The sequence below is a fragment of the Electrona antarctica genome (genome assembly GCF_951216825.1).
Source record: "Electrona antarctica genome assembly, chromosome: 6".
NCBI classification, from domain to species: domain Eukaryota; kingdom Metazoa; phylum Chordata; class Actinopteri; order Myctophiformes; family Myctophidae; genus Electrona; species Electrona antarctica.
Genome location: NC_136811.1, coordinates 27,528,253 through 27,545,781, shown reverse-complemented (window position 1 = coordinate 27,545,781; position 17,529 = coordinate 27,528,253). Strand labels below are relative to the sequence as shown.

General features: G+C 44.1%; 1 protein-coding gene across 1 annotated transcript in view; it reads left to right on the top strand.

Annotated features, from left to right (window-relative positions):
- cdkal1 (CDK5 regulatory subunit associated protein 1-like 1) overlaps positions 1–17,529 on the top strand; it is a 366,940-nt gene that overhangs the window by 37,434 nt on the left and 311,977 nt on the right. Inside the window, exon 4 of the mRNA XM_079503511.1 lies at positions 8,290–8,374. Within this exon, the coding sequence (XP_079359637.1) occupies positions 8,290–8,374 (85 nt within the window). The remainder of the gene's footprint in view (positions 1–8,289; positions 8,375–17,529) is intronic.

Below are 17,529 nucleotides of genomic sequence, written 5' to 3'. Positions count from 1 at the left end.
AAGGAAGTTTGGCAGCTCACTAAGTAGCTCTGTCTGAAATGGAAAATATGCTGCTATAAGCTATGATGACAACGGTGGACTCGTACGTGATATATGTCAGAGGGAGAGAGTACATAAAAGGATCATGTGTTCAAGGTTTATGATGCTTGGAATGGAGAGTCTCCAGAGTCTCTGTTTTCCTACATAAATATAGCAATATCTGACTGCACTGAACTCTCCTGACCTGCCCCCTAAAAGAGAAACAAAATCACAGCCCAAAACCCAAGGTACTTTATAATCACTGACAAGCCCAAAACCCAAAGCTCTGTCCAGGTGGGGGAGGTCAAAGAACTGTCATCCAGTGTAGTCTCGTTAAGAGTTCCACTTTCCACTGGAAACCAAGAGAACTTCCTTTTTCGGTCACCACAACGTTCACAATTCAGTGCTAAGCACACACTGTAGCTCATGTTACTCTGAGGCCATGAGTGATAATCAAACATAATATGGAATCAATGTGATAACCACAATATTAACCACTTAAATGTACTTAGTTGACTGGAGTGCCCCAGGGATCTATTGTATACTAGGTCTGCTCCCTTTTTCCCTCAAGTCGCTTCACAGAAAGTAGCAGCTTGTAGATCTGCTATTTTCGCAGGATGTAGAGTCCTACTCCCAGAGTAGGGATGCTAGGATTAATAAAGAATGCCAAGTTCTAAAGGTGGTTCTTGGAATTGAAGTCTAAATTGGTGTGTATTGGGCGACCAAAAGAGAGATGCTCCATAGAGAGATTGAGTAAAATGAAAGATGAGTTTTTTTTTTTCATTTTGAGAATGAGCGGAGGTGGTGGAGGCAGGGGCGTACGTACAGTGGTTGATATGGTTGCTGAATGAGAGAAAGGAGGGTGAACGTGGAGGTCGGATGATTGTATGTCTGTCGGGGGGTGGGGGGGGGGCAGGGCATAAGATGATAGGGTGAATGAAGGGAGGCAGAGAGAGTGTAAGACACTGCTGATGGATGTCGGATGTTGTGGTAAAATGTCAGGTGTCGGCACGCTTGTATGTGGTTGATATGGTTGCTGAATGAGAGAAAGGAGGGTGAACGTGGAGGTCGGATGATTGTATGTCTGTCGGGGGGTGGGGGGGGGGCAGGGCATAAGATGATAGGGTGAATGAAGGGAGGCAGAGAGAGTGTAAGACACTGCTGATGGATGTCGGATGTTGTGGTAAAATGTCAGGTGTCGGCACGCTTGTATGTGCACAACAACACGGATGGAATTATACCCATGCCATCTCTCTTTACTTCCCACCATGCCTGGCAGCTTTTATCTATGTTCATTGATATCACCGGGAAAATACTGTTATTCACTTTCTACTCTCAAAAACTATGTTTTTACTCTTCAAATTATAGATGCTGTATCTCCATTCATTCCCACTCAGCCAACACCCTCCCACCTAAAAATCCTGTCCTTAGTTAACTTTGGAAAGTCACCTCAGGCAATGTTCCTCTTTGAATTTAGCAGAGGTACTTGAGGCTTACATCTTTCCCTTTGTTTCTGGGAACTTGACATTTTTTATTAAATGACATTAAAATTCCAATAGTCTTCAGCACACACACACATCCATCCAGATGAATAACTATAAAATGTATTTATGTCAATTCATTTATTCATGGCGCAGGGCAGGCCTATGTCTCATTCTCTTCTTGCTGTTGAAGAATATAATATTGATCAAATAAGCAGGTTTTCCACACCATTGTAATACTTAGGCTTAAGCTTCTAATATTTTTGTGCAATGCCCAGGCCGAATATGGAAAAGAACATCAAGGTTTTTAATATGCAGCACCCAAGCAAAAAGAATAAATCAAACAAGGAAAAAAATCATTGCTTGTCTGACAATCTGTGGATGTTCAGCCTCCTAGGTGGTAGATACTAGATAACTATCATAACTTATAACAATGTGTCTGTTACCATGCATGTGCTGTTCCTGGCAATTTTGTATCCTTGAAGTGGCTAAACTCCGTATTGCACACTGGGATGAATTGTCGAGTCAAGCTAAAAATAACTAACGATTGATAAATAATCACTCATCTGTTTTTCTTTTGTTTGTTCTGTCTGTCTTTTTTTTTGCCTCACCTCTGTCTTTCGGCCTCCCCTTTCTTTCTGTCTCTTTCAGTCCATCCCTTCCTATTTGGTATAAACACCTACTCCCTAACCCCATCTCTGGATCTCCATTGGGAGCAGCATGATTGAAATGTGTGTGTTTGACCTTGCACACACACACACACATACATATATACACACACTGACCCCAGGTGCACCACTTTCAATTTCCCTCTGTCTCCTCTCTCCTGTGTGATTTGGTTCTGGATGAATATAGGGTGAATATGAATGACTGACAGACACACACACACACACACACACACACACACACACACACACACACACACACACACACACACACACACACACACACACACACACACACACACACACACACACACACACACAACAGAGCTAACCCCTTGAATTAGGTTTGGTCCTTGTGGGTCAGTTGCTTGTGAGTCAAAAACAAATGGATATGGTATGGCCATATAGCCTACCCCCCCCCCCCCCCCCCCCCACACACACACACACACAAAGATAAGGCTCTTCATTTTCGTCACGTGCACAGTTCTGTCATCAGTTGTGCAGTAGTTGTAATAGATTTTTGATATTGGAAAAAACACTTGGGCATGCTCACAAACACTCACAAAACAGCATGATTGAAATGTGTATGTGTGACCTTGCCCATGCGCAACCCCTCTCTCTCTCTCTCTCTCTCTCTCTCTCTCTCGCTCGCTCTCTTTCTCTCTCTCAGGGAAGCCTATTTACTGGGGGTCAGCTCTTGTGTTCCAGTGGAATATATTTGTTGTATTGGCTAAAATATAAGAAGGCTTTTCATCTGTGAACTGCAAAGTGACTGATTGTTGGTCTAAGTTTTGAGTGGTGCAGCCACTGACTTACTTCACACACACACAGAGAGGCCAGGGAGGAGGGTACTGTACAGTACAGTAGTACAGCACCACTCAGTTCAGACAGGTCTGATTTTTTATTTATTAGGTCAATCACCTGGGTTTCATGGACTGTTGCTGACTATGTGTGTGTTTCTGTGCATGTCTGCATGCGTGAGGGTCAGAAAGGTGATGGTAGAAATTATCGTTATTGCTATAACCAACCAGATAACACTCACACTAGTCAAAGATGAATACGAACGCGGGAAGCGAACACAGCTGTTGTGGCAGTCTGACACACACAGACCTTTTTTCTCAAAAAAAGTTTTCTACTGTGTGTGCGTGCGTGCGTGCGTGCGTGCGTGCGTGTTTTTTGTGTGAGATACAGCTGCGCCCTCTGGTGGCGGGCAGGTAGTGTTACAGCGTGACACACACGCCAGGCGCTACATACTAATTCCTACACGGGTTGTGTTTATAACCACGCCAAGTTAAGTTTACTGAGGTTAAGGTTAGGGTTAGGTTTAGGTATAGTTTTCTGGAGGTTAAGGTTAGGGTTAGGTTTAGGTATAGTTTTACTGTGGTTAAGGTTAGGGTTGGGTTTAGGCTGTCAATCACAGCGACTGGCCAATCACAGCGCGTCGACTGCACAACCCGTGTAGGCTTTGGTATGTCGCCAGACAGACGAGCTTCCATAGTAATCGCTCAGTGCATTCGCAACTTTGGTGTTCACTTTTACACACAACCCATTGACGTCCAAATTGTTTCTCCATTAGATAAATGATCTAGATGCCTGGTGAGACATTCCCTACTATCACATCCTCACACTATTGGCTAAGCAACCATGCTATGCAAATGTTAAGAAAATCAATGGCTGGAGTGCCATACCTATGCAAATCATATGGAAATGTAATTTTTCAGGTATTTCTCAACTTTCCATCTTTTCTTTTCGTTGCCATTTTTGGAAGTTCACGTGCTCACATACCTGAGGCAATGTTCATGCACAGACATAAAGTGGCTACACAATGTCACACAACCCTTGAGTTCTGCTTTAGTTTAGAGTTCTGCTCAAATTAACAGCTAAGCACAGATAAGCTACAGTAAGCTACAGATAAGAACAGTTTCACACACCCTCAGTCGGGTAATAGAAATTTCCGCTTTTTCAGAGTAAAAGCGGACATATCTCCCCGGCACCCGAGCTTCTATTTTGAAGGAATCCCGGTGCTGATTGTGTTAATGAAATGATTTTGGAATACTCTTATTTTATCACTACCATGAATTCAAACTCCCATCGTGGATTGAACTGTTGATTGTGTTTCCTAGTATGTATAACTTTCCAGCTAATCTCCTTGTCTACCCCCTTAAGACTGTTGATGAGTACCGTTCTGCTCTACTAGCTTAGATAGCACAGGGGGTTCCCATGGAGCCTGAAGTGTTGATTCAGTTTGATAGTGTATTTGACTCACTGTTCAGTCACAGCTGGACCTCTTGGGCCCTAGTTAATTTATATGACAGTACGTAGGGAAAAATGTTAAATGTGTACACCAACTAACATAAATACTTAGATTCTTTGGTCTGTAGTAACTGTTTCCTGCCTGAGAATGTGTCTTTCTCAGGCTCTTCTATAAAACAACACATCAAGCTCCCTCACTTAGATAACACATGCACATGCACGCGCACGCACACACACACACACACACACACACACACGCACACGCACACACACCACATTAACCAGGCTCCTATAGCTCTGTAAAACAAACACAGAAACACTCAGTGGGTGCCAAGCTCTGCAGTTGTAGCCTGGGGCCCTATCCATATCTCCCACTGTTGCAGCCTAAACAGTGACCCTAAACTACCTCTAAAACAAACACACCCAGTCAATGACTTTCTAAGAGCTAGATTACGGCTATGTTAACAACAAAATCCAGTGGGAGGGAATCTAGGAAACTGATCGGTTCAAGAAATGGAAATGGAAAAACAAAGGGGTCTGCATCTCTCCCTTACAAGACCATTCGATACGTATCGATACGCATGGGCTACGATGAGATTCGGAGACGATACATTTTATATACAGAACGATTCGATTCAGTCCAAATCGATGCGATTTTGTGGAATTTCGTGGAATTTGATGCGATGCGATTCGATACGATACGGTGCGATCTGACACACGGGCACAGTGGATGGGAAATAAGATTTAAAAGGCGAAGCGTGTATGAAATCACAGATGTGTGCAGTTTGTGCACCCCCACACCCCGTCTGACGACGAGTGGTTTATGCTGCTCGTGTGTTGTCGCTGGCTGCTGCTGATGCATAGTTAAGAGTGTGAGTCATAAGCATGCGCCCGTCCTGCGCTGGAAGTAGCCGGACGGGACTAAAAAACAAAAACTAAGACCGCATTACTGGTAGAGTGGAAACAAAACTGTTACTGTAACTGACATTTAGGAAGGTTATCATTTTGCTGAATCAGTGAAATCCATTGAAGGTGTATATGGATGGCATCTTCATCTATAAATGCTTATGGATTCCACAAAATTGGTAAATCAACTGCTTCTGTGCCTTCCTACATCTGATCTGCAAGGTAGATCTCCACTCCCACGTACACAAGCACCACATGTATATATAGTAAATGTCTTGTTTCTTCCCACGCTGCAACTGACACTATTATTTTGGTGCAGGGTCAATTATAAAAGCTAACTTGTTGAGTAAGCAAATAGTGGCGATATTAACAAACAAGGACAGAAGAACTGTGGCTATAGTTTTGAAGAGATCAAAAGGGCCTACATTAATCCCAAAGGATTGACTGGCTAACTGTTTAGGAGGATACAAAGTGGAGATACATTTGCCTTATTCCATTGATTTACTGTAAACAAAAATGAAACGCATTAGTACCGTGTACAACACCTGCACCTCTAGTCGAGTCAGCAGGTTTAAAACAAGCTACCTACTGCAGTTCTGCAAGATGACAGTGACATATTGGTCAGTGACAGGAAAGAGGGCAAAGAGAGTTCAGGGTTTCTATTAGCTTGGAATTCCCATCAATGTTGTCATTGGGAGACAAGTTCCTGAGCTGTACATAACCCACCAATGAGTGAGTAGACGGAAATTGACCCGTGATCATTAGTGAAGACCAATTATATGAAGATAAGATAAAGTAAATAAAATGCCTCACTCTACTACCACACACATGTTTTTTAAGCGAAGGGATGTTTTATTGGCCCATAGCATTCAGTGTGAAGTCTTGGTCAACTCCCGTTACGTGTAGAGTTTGTTGTCAGTAGGAATGAAAACATAGACACACCACTGGAAGAGGACGGCTTGAAGGAGAGTGAACAGGCCGATATCCGATCTCTACATGCGGACACGCACGGTGCCTTCAGAGGCAAATTCAAACAAAAAAAACAAAAATTGGTCAACGGGTTCCCAGATTGTCGTCAAACTACTATTCAAGAACAAGTTACCAGAATGTTAAAACAACATTGAGATGAATGCTCTACTGAAATAACAAACCGAGAACTGGTCCAGTGAAAACACAATGTTATTTGCAATCTTCTGTCTGCTCCCACAGCAACCAAATATCTTGCTCTCTCTTTTTCCCTCTCTATATCTCACTCTCACACACTTCTCCCTCTCCTCTCTGTTTGTCTCTCACCCTCTTGGTGATGATGTCCAGTTCTTTATATCTTACAGGAACATCCCTGGGCCTCTGTATGATGCAGGACACTGCTGACTTTGATAAATGCTACTGTGCCTGCTTGTGTGTGTTGCAGTGATGGAGAGGTTGTTATTGTTGTTCTAGAAAGCCTCCCCCAGGACAGAGGGGAGAGAGCAACCACACAGCTGAGACCACTCCCACTCTCTCTGTGTGTGTGTGTGTGTGTGTGTGTGTGTGTGTGTGTGTGTGTGTGTGTGTGTGTGTGTGTGTGTGTGTGTGTGTGTGTGTGTGTGTGTGTGTGTGTGTGTGTGTGTGTGTGTGTGTGTGTGTGTGTGTGTGTGTGTGTGTGTGTGTGTGTGTGTGTGTGTGTGTGTGTGTGTGTGTGTGTGTGTGTGTGTGTGCAAAGGCAAGACAAATAAAGGGCGGCATAATGGGTGCTCTTTTTCAGCTTAAATCACAGACACACACACGTTTATAAGACCTCATATCAGGGGCTACCCCATCTGAATAGCAGAATGCCTTTTACAGCGTTTCCCCGGTCGACTCCTGACTGGACCATTTGCGGTGTCTTTTCTGTCTTGTTCTTCACTGCGTCTATCTAAATTTCAAAGAAGGCCGTGCATTCCAACAAACACAATTTGACGTGCTTGTGTGGCGACAAAGATCGCCCTCCCGTTCAGCAACTCCTATAGGTTGGTCAAGAGTGCCTGTCAGCCTCAGCAGGGGTGTTGAACTATGAGGAATAGGGTGTTCTTCCACACGCACTGTGTTCTCCTGGTGAAGCTGCTCAATGGCAGGCGGTCCTTGTGACCAACCCATAGGCGTCAGCAGTGATGACATTACACACGTGTGTGTGGGGAAAATCAGGAAACTGGCATAACAGTTGTCTAGGGGGGCGCAGAGAGGATGGGTGTTGAGTTGAGCTAAGGTGAGGTTTGGCAGGTTACCTCCCCTCTCTGCATGCTGTGACCCACTGTGAGTGTGATTGCATACAACAGTTAATGTTTGTGTTTGTGTGGGTGTGTGTGGTGTGTGTGTGGAATTGAGGACCAGGCCAACCAGGGTTATTGTTAATACTTGACCGGTGCAGCCAATTCAGTGTGTGTGTGCGTGTACATGTGTGTGCGTGTACATGTGTGTGTGCATGCTTGACTGCGGCAGGGGAGTGGATCCTAAGTGATATATCTGGTTCAACGTGCCGTAAATGGAGCTAGCTTTACTCCGCCACCAATCCGATAACCCCTCAGTGTGTGTGTGTGTGTCTGCATGTGTGAGTGTGTATCTGACAGCTCTCCAGGCAGTGCAAAGCAAGGCCTGTCACCATCCACTGGAGTAGCAGCTGAGCCTGGCATCACAAGACACCATATTTCGGCACTGATGCTGCATTTTAGCTGACTCTGCATGTGTGTGTGTGTGTGTGTCAATTTGTAAACGGCACAATGTCGGTTTTTAAATGGGCATGCCTATTTGGTTCTGTTATTTATGAAAACTGTTATTTGAACATTTAATGGTTGGTGTGGTGACAACTACCTAGGGTAAATGTAATGAAAGTGAGTGTTTCTATTAGTGTGCCATCTGTGCGGAACAACTCGACTATTTAGTGTTTATTATTTTGTTATGTATAATTTTGTTATTGATGTTTAGTATCTCTCTTCTCCCTTTTTCTACAGATGACCCCTCAGAAGCAGAGGTGTGGTTGTTGAATAGCTGCACTGTGAAGAACCCAGCAGAGGACCACTTCCGCAACTCCATAAAGTACTTGAACACATGCACACGCACACGCACACACACACACACACACACACACACACACACACACACACACACACACACACACACACACACACACACACACACACACACACACACACTGATTTCTCTCTCGTCATCTTTCCTCAATCCTTCTTTCTCGAGTCCTCCATCCTCCTCTCTCAGTCCCTCTTTTGTCGACGGCAATATAAACATGATGAGGTGTGTGTGTGTTTACGTGTACCCGTGTTTGTGCATTTGTGTGTGGTGCATGTGGGTTACCCAGCGTATGTTCTGCCATTCCCCCCATGTCAACTTCCTCACTACACACACTGTTCCAGTGGTCGCTCACTGCACCCAGAGTGCACAGCGATACGCACTAATACAGATTTGCATAAAAAGAGAGAGATTAAGCTAGAAACTGTTTAGCATTTTGATTATTTTCCCTTCAGCTGGGGCACACACGTCTGGAGTACTGGATTGTGTGTGTGTGTGTGTGTGTGTGTGTGTGTGTGTGTGTGTGTGTGTGTGTGTGTGTGTGTGTGTGTGTGTGTGTGTGTGTGTGTGTGTGTGTGTGTGTGTGTGTGTGTGTGTGTGTGTGTGTGTGTGTGTGTGTGTGTGTGTGTGTGTGTGTGTGTGTGTGTGTGTGTGTGTGTGTGTGTGTGTGTGTGTGTCATGATTTATTGTTATGACAACAGTGTTAACCTTGACTGTAGCTTTAGTGGTGATGTGTTTTCTGAATTGCTAATTTTATTGATGCAAAGTTAAATTATTTCATTAAACAAGCCAATGGAAGTCAACATATAATACTTAAATTAACAGATGTTAATGTGGCACATGCATTTTGGAATCCACTTGGCCCTCTGGGATGTAGAAAGGCTAATTTCTTGACACTGCCCACAGGGTATTTTAAGTTTCAGGGTATTGTTAGTTAAACAATAATATCAGTATAAACATAAGCCCTCTCTATAGTTGAATAAAACATTATTTGGTATGGCTTTATTATATTACTGCTATGTGTTGCTTGTATATCAATAATTTACTAGGCCAACATTACAATATACAAATATAAAACAGTCAGGTATTTCCTTCACTTTGCTGTAATGTTTGGTTAATGTGTTTTTGAGCTTCCCTGTGAAACCCCTGTTGGTTTCCATGAAACCCCTGTTGGTTTCATGTGCTCTGCATATCTCCTGAAGTATTATATTGAATTTTACCACCAAAATCAGGTTTTCAGACCAGCACTCACTGAGAATTGATGCAGAGCACGCAACTCAGATGGGATGCTATGGCACACATCTAACGCCAATCAGCTCCTCCTCAGTGCCATGCCTAATCACCTGATATGAATGCATATGGATGAGCTGGGCAACAGATCATCGTCGTGGGACAGCCAGACTGACATAAAGTAACTAAAGCTAGCCTGTGCACGAGAAACAGTGTTATTGCCACCAGATAATAATGGTGGCCGTCTGTCGCTGTGGAACCACACCATAGTGAAATAGGTCTTTAAACCCAGGGAAGGACAATGCTTCATGAAATTACGATATCCAAAGTGACAGACGATATGTAGTCTCATATAACTATTGATTATATCGCCCATTATAGTGAATACACACATTTTAGGGTTTTACTTTCGTTTGGTACTTAATTTCCAATGTGCTACTGCTGAAGGTACTTTAAGTGCCAGAAGGAGACATATATTAACTGTCACATAGCACTTTTCAATATCGGTCTTAAATGATAAATTCTGGAATAACAACATTTCAAAATTCTGCAATCTTCCTCCGCTATTTGTTGTACGGTAGTTACATTCGTCAAATTGTATACAATGAGGTTTTGATTTGGACTGCACGGAATAACACCGCCTCAAATCCTTGAAGATGTCTATCCTCTGTTGAATAAGACTTGGTGGAATTCACCCTGCTGTAATGCTAATGCAATTAATGTTCTATTCACTGGCAAGGACACAAACACAGTCTTAAACACTCGACACAGAAATCACATGATGGAGAGATAGAAAGGAACAGAATCAGGTGGTGAAAGAAAAGAAAAATGAGGAAAGTAGTGTGATTGATGGAGGGAATTCACACTCCTTCATTAGAATCTCCAGGCTTTATTTATTTTTTCCATTCAGCCTCCACTCACATGATTGAGAGAAAGACAGTTAGGAGCTCAGTGAGAAGAGAGAGGAGGGGGGGGCGGGGGGCGGGTTGCAGCGACACTCTGACCGCATTGTGCTCAGTCACACGCTGGCCATAACTCCTGCACCTCCTGGCACCACACACACACACACACACACACACACACACACACACACACACACACACACACACACTGGCACCAGCTGGCACAGCACATGATCATACCCACTATTTGTTAGGCACACCTTGTCCTTCCAGCCCAGCGGTCTGCCAGGGACTGTCAGTGGCGATATTTTCCTCAGCTCCCTGCTTCTAACCACAGTGATCTGGAGAGCTGGACCCAGGCTGTGGCCACACACACACACACACACACACACACACACACACACACACACACACACACACACACACATTGAGCACAGTGACATGCTGTGCTCAATGCCTTGCTCAGCCTTCTGGGCTTAGCAGGGCTCTATTTTCATTAAATGGAGAGACGGGGTCACTACCTATGCCAGGAGGGTAATGTTGCACGAGACAGGCCAGACCACCCTCTATGTTGGACAGTTTATCTATGAGCGAGAGAGTGAGAGAACCTGCACAAAGAGTGGTTGGTATTAAAGGGATTAGATGTAATCTTTTAGTATTTTATTTACTTGTGTGAATTGTTGTTTTTCTTCCGGTTGACCACTTAAACCTTATATGTTTAGTTGACCGGGTTAACCCAGGACTCTATGACACATGGCCAAAGCATTTCCGGGGGTCCCCAGCCAAAAACGTTGAGAACCCCTGCTCTACTGAAAGTAACCTGCATTGATGAGCATTCGCATATTTATAGGTGTGCACACATATTATGTGTGTGTGTGTGTGTGTGTGTGTGTGTGTGTGTGGGGGGGGGGTGGGGGGGTGTGTGTGTGTGTGTGGGTGTGCGCGGGTGCGTTAAACCAAATCTCCTGCGTGATATGTATGGGACACCTATTCACCCCTCGTAAATGAGCTGAATGTCTTTAAATTGAAGCAATGGGAAGGGGGATTCAGCAGTCTGCAATCATTGTTTGGAGAAGGGGTTCTTAACCTTTCTATTACCACGGACCGGCTGACAGTTCATAACATGTCTGTGGACCGACATGGTTGGTTGGGGGATGGGGGGGGGTCTCACGGTCACAGATCATCGTGCCAAAACATGAATTGGTATGAATTTGGACATGTGCAAAACTTTAGTTAAACATGTAGAGTAACGCATTACTTTACCTGGGTTACATCGTCTTCTGATACTTGAATGTTTTGACATGAAATAATAATCCTGTAAGTATCCACGGTCGGGAATACTTGGAATTCCCTTCTCGCGTACCAGTGGGACATGTCCCGTGTGCCGGCACCGGTCCACGTACCAGTGGGACATGTCCCGTGTGCCGGCACCGGTCCACGTACCAGTGGGACATGTCCCGTGTGCCGGCACCGGTCCACGTACCAGTGGGACATGTCCCGTGTGCCGGCACCGGTCCACGTACCAGTGGGACATGTCCCGTGTGCCGGCACCGGTCCACGTACCAGTGGGACATGTCCCGTGTGCCGGCACCGGTCCACGTACCAGTGGGACATATCCCGTGTGCCGGCACCGGTCCATGTACCAGTGGGACATGTCCCGTGTGCCGGCACCGGTCCACGTACCAGTGGGACATGTCCCGTGTGCCGGCACCGGTCCACGTACCAGTGGGACATGTCCCGTGTGCCGGCACCGGTCCACGTACCAATGGTTGAGAACCTCTGGTTTAGAGAGACACAAACAAAAGCACATTAATTACTCCTGGAGAATTGGGGCTTAGTTGGCTGCATCCACCAACCATCCGTGTCATTGTGGGACGTAGTGGTGTGTTATTGATGGGATGTTTTTGTATGTGTGTTTGTGTTGCTGTTGGGAGTGGGAGGGGTCAGGCCTAGGTTGTGTGTTGTGTGAGTGCCCTGGGATGGGGCGGACTACATATCTGGGTCTTTATTCATTTTTAGTTGAAAATGTATTTATTTATTTATGTGCCTGTTCGGTGTATAGAATTTTGATGCTGGTCGCTGGGTTAGGTAGTGCAGTCATGTAGTACAGTGGTTCACTTGGGGACCTGGGGGTCCTTGAAGGGGTTCCAGGAGGTCCCCAGCTAGTAGTTAGGAACCATGTGGCATTGTGGACGCTTACTGATCTGTAATTCTTCTGATCGGTTAGGATCAAATGGACCATGAGTGTCTATTTGGTTCCACTTTTGCACTCTCAGAGTTACATTATCACAGTTTTACACTGTCACTTGGGGTCCCAGTGATAAGAATCATATCAAATGGGGGGTCCGTGGCCCTAATGCATATCAACTTGGGAGTCTGTGAAATCAAAACCGTTGAGAATCACTGGTGTAGCATGTGCATGTTGTTACTGATGGATGGTGTTTGACTGAGGGAGTACCCACCAGGTTTTCTCCTTAAGTTACTGATGGATGGTGTTGACTGAGGGAGTACCCACCAGGTTCTCTCCTTAGGTTTCTGTCTCAGAGAAAATGCTATTTGATTGAAAGATTGCACTAACAGTGGTCCTTGAGGAGTCCCCAGCTGTTGGAGCTTTGCAATATGATAGCTTGACACTAGTTAGTTAGTACAGTAAGGAAATTAGCCTTTTTAAAACCGAAGAGTAAGGAAATTATATATTTTTTTGCTATTAATTCACATTAGCCTTTATAATTTCACAACTGGCTGGATGTCACAAATGTATTTTCCGGGGGAAACACACAGCATGTTTTTACATCCGGTTCACGTCTTAGCACTGCCAGGTCACTGGGCCTTCAAAATAAGGGTCTTGACTGAAAAACAATGTATCCATATTTTATACTTTGGCTATTCAAAAATAGCACATCTGCATTTTTGAACAATTTCTCTTTTAACACAAATCTTCTCTTCTGGAGGTCGGATGTCGCTGGCAAAATAAAAGAATCAGATGGGTTTCCGTGGCCAAACACATCAATTTGGGTGTCTTGCCATGAAAAAGTTTGAGAACCACTGCACTGACACACCTAAAAGTTGTTGTTTATTAACAGAATGGTTCCGTCTGTTGGTTTTGACATTACGGCCTTGATGATTGGTAACCCAGTAACCCACCGCCTTCTCTGGGTTCTGCCGTCTGTTTTTAGAAGGACGTCTCCACATGTGTGGTTGTTTGCTTTCATTTCTTTTCAGTACTCGGAGATACTGTAAGTAGCCATGCATGGCTGGAGTCTTAACGAGAAAGAGAGTTACCTTGGATAGCTTCCAGCTTCTTCAAGTGATGCCGTGCTCTGCCCCTTCGTTCAACTTGGAGCACTGTTACTGTACCACAAGCCTGCTCAGTAGAAGAAAATGCTAATAGATTGGCTTCTGAATGCTAAAAAGTAAATTTGTGTGCGTGCGTGCGTGCGTGCGTGCGTGCGTGCGTGCGTGCGTGCGTGCGTGCGTGCGCGCGCGTGCAGACGCTGAAATCTATAGCGTAATTCAATGTTGGAGACCTCAAATCAATGAACGCAGAATGCATAAGAGAAACAGTTGCTCAACAGCATGTAATTAAACTGTGTGTGAGTGTTTGTGTCAGTGTGTGTGCATGTGTGAGTGGTTTCTACCCATGGCTGTCTCTGGTAATTTGTATGATCAAGGGAACGAATTAGAACCCAACTTGGAATTCCATACTTCAGTTTTCAAAATACACCAATTCCCACACTATATTTGCATTCATTTCAATATTGTGTTAATATTCATGAACAAACCATAAGAAAGAAAAAATCATTAATGTTAATTGAAAAGGGACACGCAACGCACAAATTGAACTCTTGGAACAAGGCCAAGACTGTATGTGCTGTTGTTAATGTGCATATTTATAGCAGAGTTGTAGCCTATCTTTGGAAATGCATGCACAATGGTCTTTGAGAAATTGTTTGTTTATTGAATTTGGGCTATGGAATGTAGACCTTATACAGACACATTTGTACTGGAATTGTGGGCCTCAGTTGGCCTTTGACACCATTGACAGTAGTGTAGGAATTGTGCAAAATGAGGCTTTAATTTTATGATTTGGGATATTCTTGGTTAAATCATGTTAAATCAGTGACACCACCAAAAGAGACCACATTTTGTTCAGGTTTTTCAAGTCAATCAACAATAACTAAAAACATTCAGGTCATCAGGGTTTCGGGTCTCTCGAACATCATACATGCAAAAGTGTAGCTTTTCGGCGAAAATCTAAGTTTTTATTCCAAATATGGCACATGTGTGATTTATGCAAATCCGCTGCCCGGAGCATTTTCTGACGGACTCACGAGACACAAACTGTCTTGCTTGCTTGCATCTGCCATAGAGACATGATCTGCATGTGCTGGCCGCACCGCGGAAAAAAACCTTCTGTTTGTGTGGACGCGGGAGTCAGGGCAGACGGTCCAATTTCGACACACTACTCGCCAGTCAATCCCATAGAGTTTAGCTGCAGTAGTGCTAGTTAGCAACGTTAGCAGCTCACGTTACCGTCTGTGGTGTGGACACGGCGACGGCGTCAGTTTCTCTCGCTACAGTACAGTACAGTACAGTACAGTACCACTCACTTCAGACAGGTCTGATTTATTCTATGATCTGATCAGGGAATTAATTAATTTGAACATCTTTCTACATACTGAGAGTAATAGATTTGTACTGATGACTCTTAAGTGTAGTATAACCCTACTGTCCCCCACGACTCCCCCCGAAGTGTGTTTAGTACCGTATATATAAAAATGCTAAAACAATTGCGCTGCGCGGCACAGCGTCGGGCCTCGCCCGCGGCACAGCGTCGGGCCCCGCACACTGTCACCTTTTTCACCCTGGGCCTGTTTGCATGCCTGTCAGTGATGTATCCCAAGGTCATTGGGTTTTCGGGTCTCTCGAACATCATACCCCTCACTCAGGTGACCCAGCCGGGGTGATACAAGCTTTATCCACCACAGCACATTCAAAGAACAGGAGACCAATCCAGATTCCTCAAAGATTTTTACCCTCTCTGCTCTCTCGTTTTTGAGTTATGACAATCAAATACTTCTGCGTGCATACAATTGTAGAATGTAGTCAATTTAGCCATAGTGTCTATGTTTGGACTGGTCTGATATTAATAATACTAACTCTATCATGCTTTAATCAATGGTTAATTGATGTAAATAAAATGGGTTGCAAAAAATCCTCAGATCTTTGCAAATGGAGGAGTCTTTGTTTAAGGACATTGATGTTAAAATCTCCAGGTCTCCAACAGTGCTGAACGATGTGTGCTGGCTGTTGATGCCTAGTAACATGACTGAACTGAACTTTGTTCAGTGAATTGTGTGCCATTGATCTTTTGCCATGGTTTGGAGAAGGCCAAAGGTCCTGGCTTGGCATTTCAAATCATTAAAGTGAGAGTCTGCCCTGAAACTAAATTCACATGCTATTTCATCGACCTTAAGCACAGTTCTTGTAATCTGTTCTGTGATAGATACTGCACATGTTCAAGGGGCAGAACTCAAAGCTGCTCTATTAACAAGGACTGCTGTGTGTATCTGTAAAATGAATCTATTCTTTTGGGCCGATTGAAACCACGACCACGTCACGAAATGCGTGGGCATGGCCTTATAGGAGGTTGTATTGCATTAACTGGCAGTGAAAGATTTACTTTATCTTCAGAAATGTTACTTCATCAGAAAACGTCAGCAAATCAAAAACAAAATAAACTCTGAAATGACCTTTCAAGCTGTTTACCATGCCAACATTCTTCCATTGCAATTTGCAAGGCACACACACACACACACACACACACACACACACACACACACACACACACACACACACACACACACACACACACACACACACAGCCTGTGGCTGATTTTGGTCCAACCCTGGGATTGGCATTTAATCTGTCAGTTCTGCAGGGCATTAGCCTATATTCTTAGAACGGGGAAACGTCCATGTGGACACACACACACACACACACACACACACACACACACACACACACACACACACACACACACACACACACACACACACACACACACACACACACACACACACACACACACACACACACTCACACACACACACACAGTATAAGCAGAGAGTAGCAGACCCCAGTATTGTGCTGTGTTCACCCCAACAAGCTCAGGGCTGTATGCGAACCACACAACTATGGCTGTCTAGTTTTGTCCTTGCTTTTTAAGAAGTCTTCAACTAGATTCCTGGTCTGTGCTGTCCTGTCCTCTGTTGTTATGTTGGGTTGTGTTTCATAGCATACTGTTCTGGGCTTGCTATCTCTAGCTATTTCTTTTTAGAACTTTGCTTCTATTCTATTCCATTATTCAGTTTTATTCTATACTATTCTATTCCATTATACAGCATACTATGTTGCACAACTCCCATGTAGACAGGTGGAATATGTGAAGGTGACTTGTTGTGATGTGATGTGATCTGATCTGATGTGAAATTGTGTTTTTCACTTGATTGTTTCTGACAAAGCATAACTACGTTATGTCAGGTCAGTGATGTATTCAATGTAAAGAGATTGCAGAGAGGGGCACTCTGGTGGCCTTGAGGCCAAACGCCATTATGTAGCGATGTGATTATTATTTTTTAACAGTAGGCTGCTGTTGGTGCACAATATGTGCCCTCCATAGGAATATAGAGGCCTAGTGTAATTTAGTATGCAATGTTACCCGCTTTTGAAGAATGTTTATTTTTATTTTTTAATGAATCACCTGGGACATCCGCAGTTTGTGCTATGGTGTTGCTTCTTCATTTATTAATTTTCCTAGCAGCATATGAGAAGTTTTAGGATAAACAGTAGTAGTAGTATTGTGAAGAGCTGCTCATGAATTATAATGTTGAATATGCTGTTATGGAGACTATGGTAGTGTACGGTGCATTTTGCATTTTTTAATTTTCCATGCTTAGACACACTGACATGGGTGAAATCTTGGGTGGTGGGTGGTTACACTTCGCCTGCCATGCATAGTGCCATGCTGT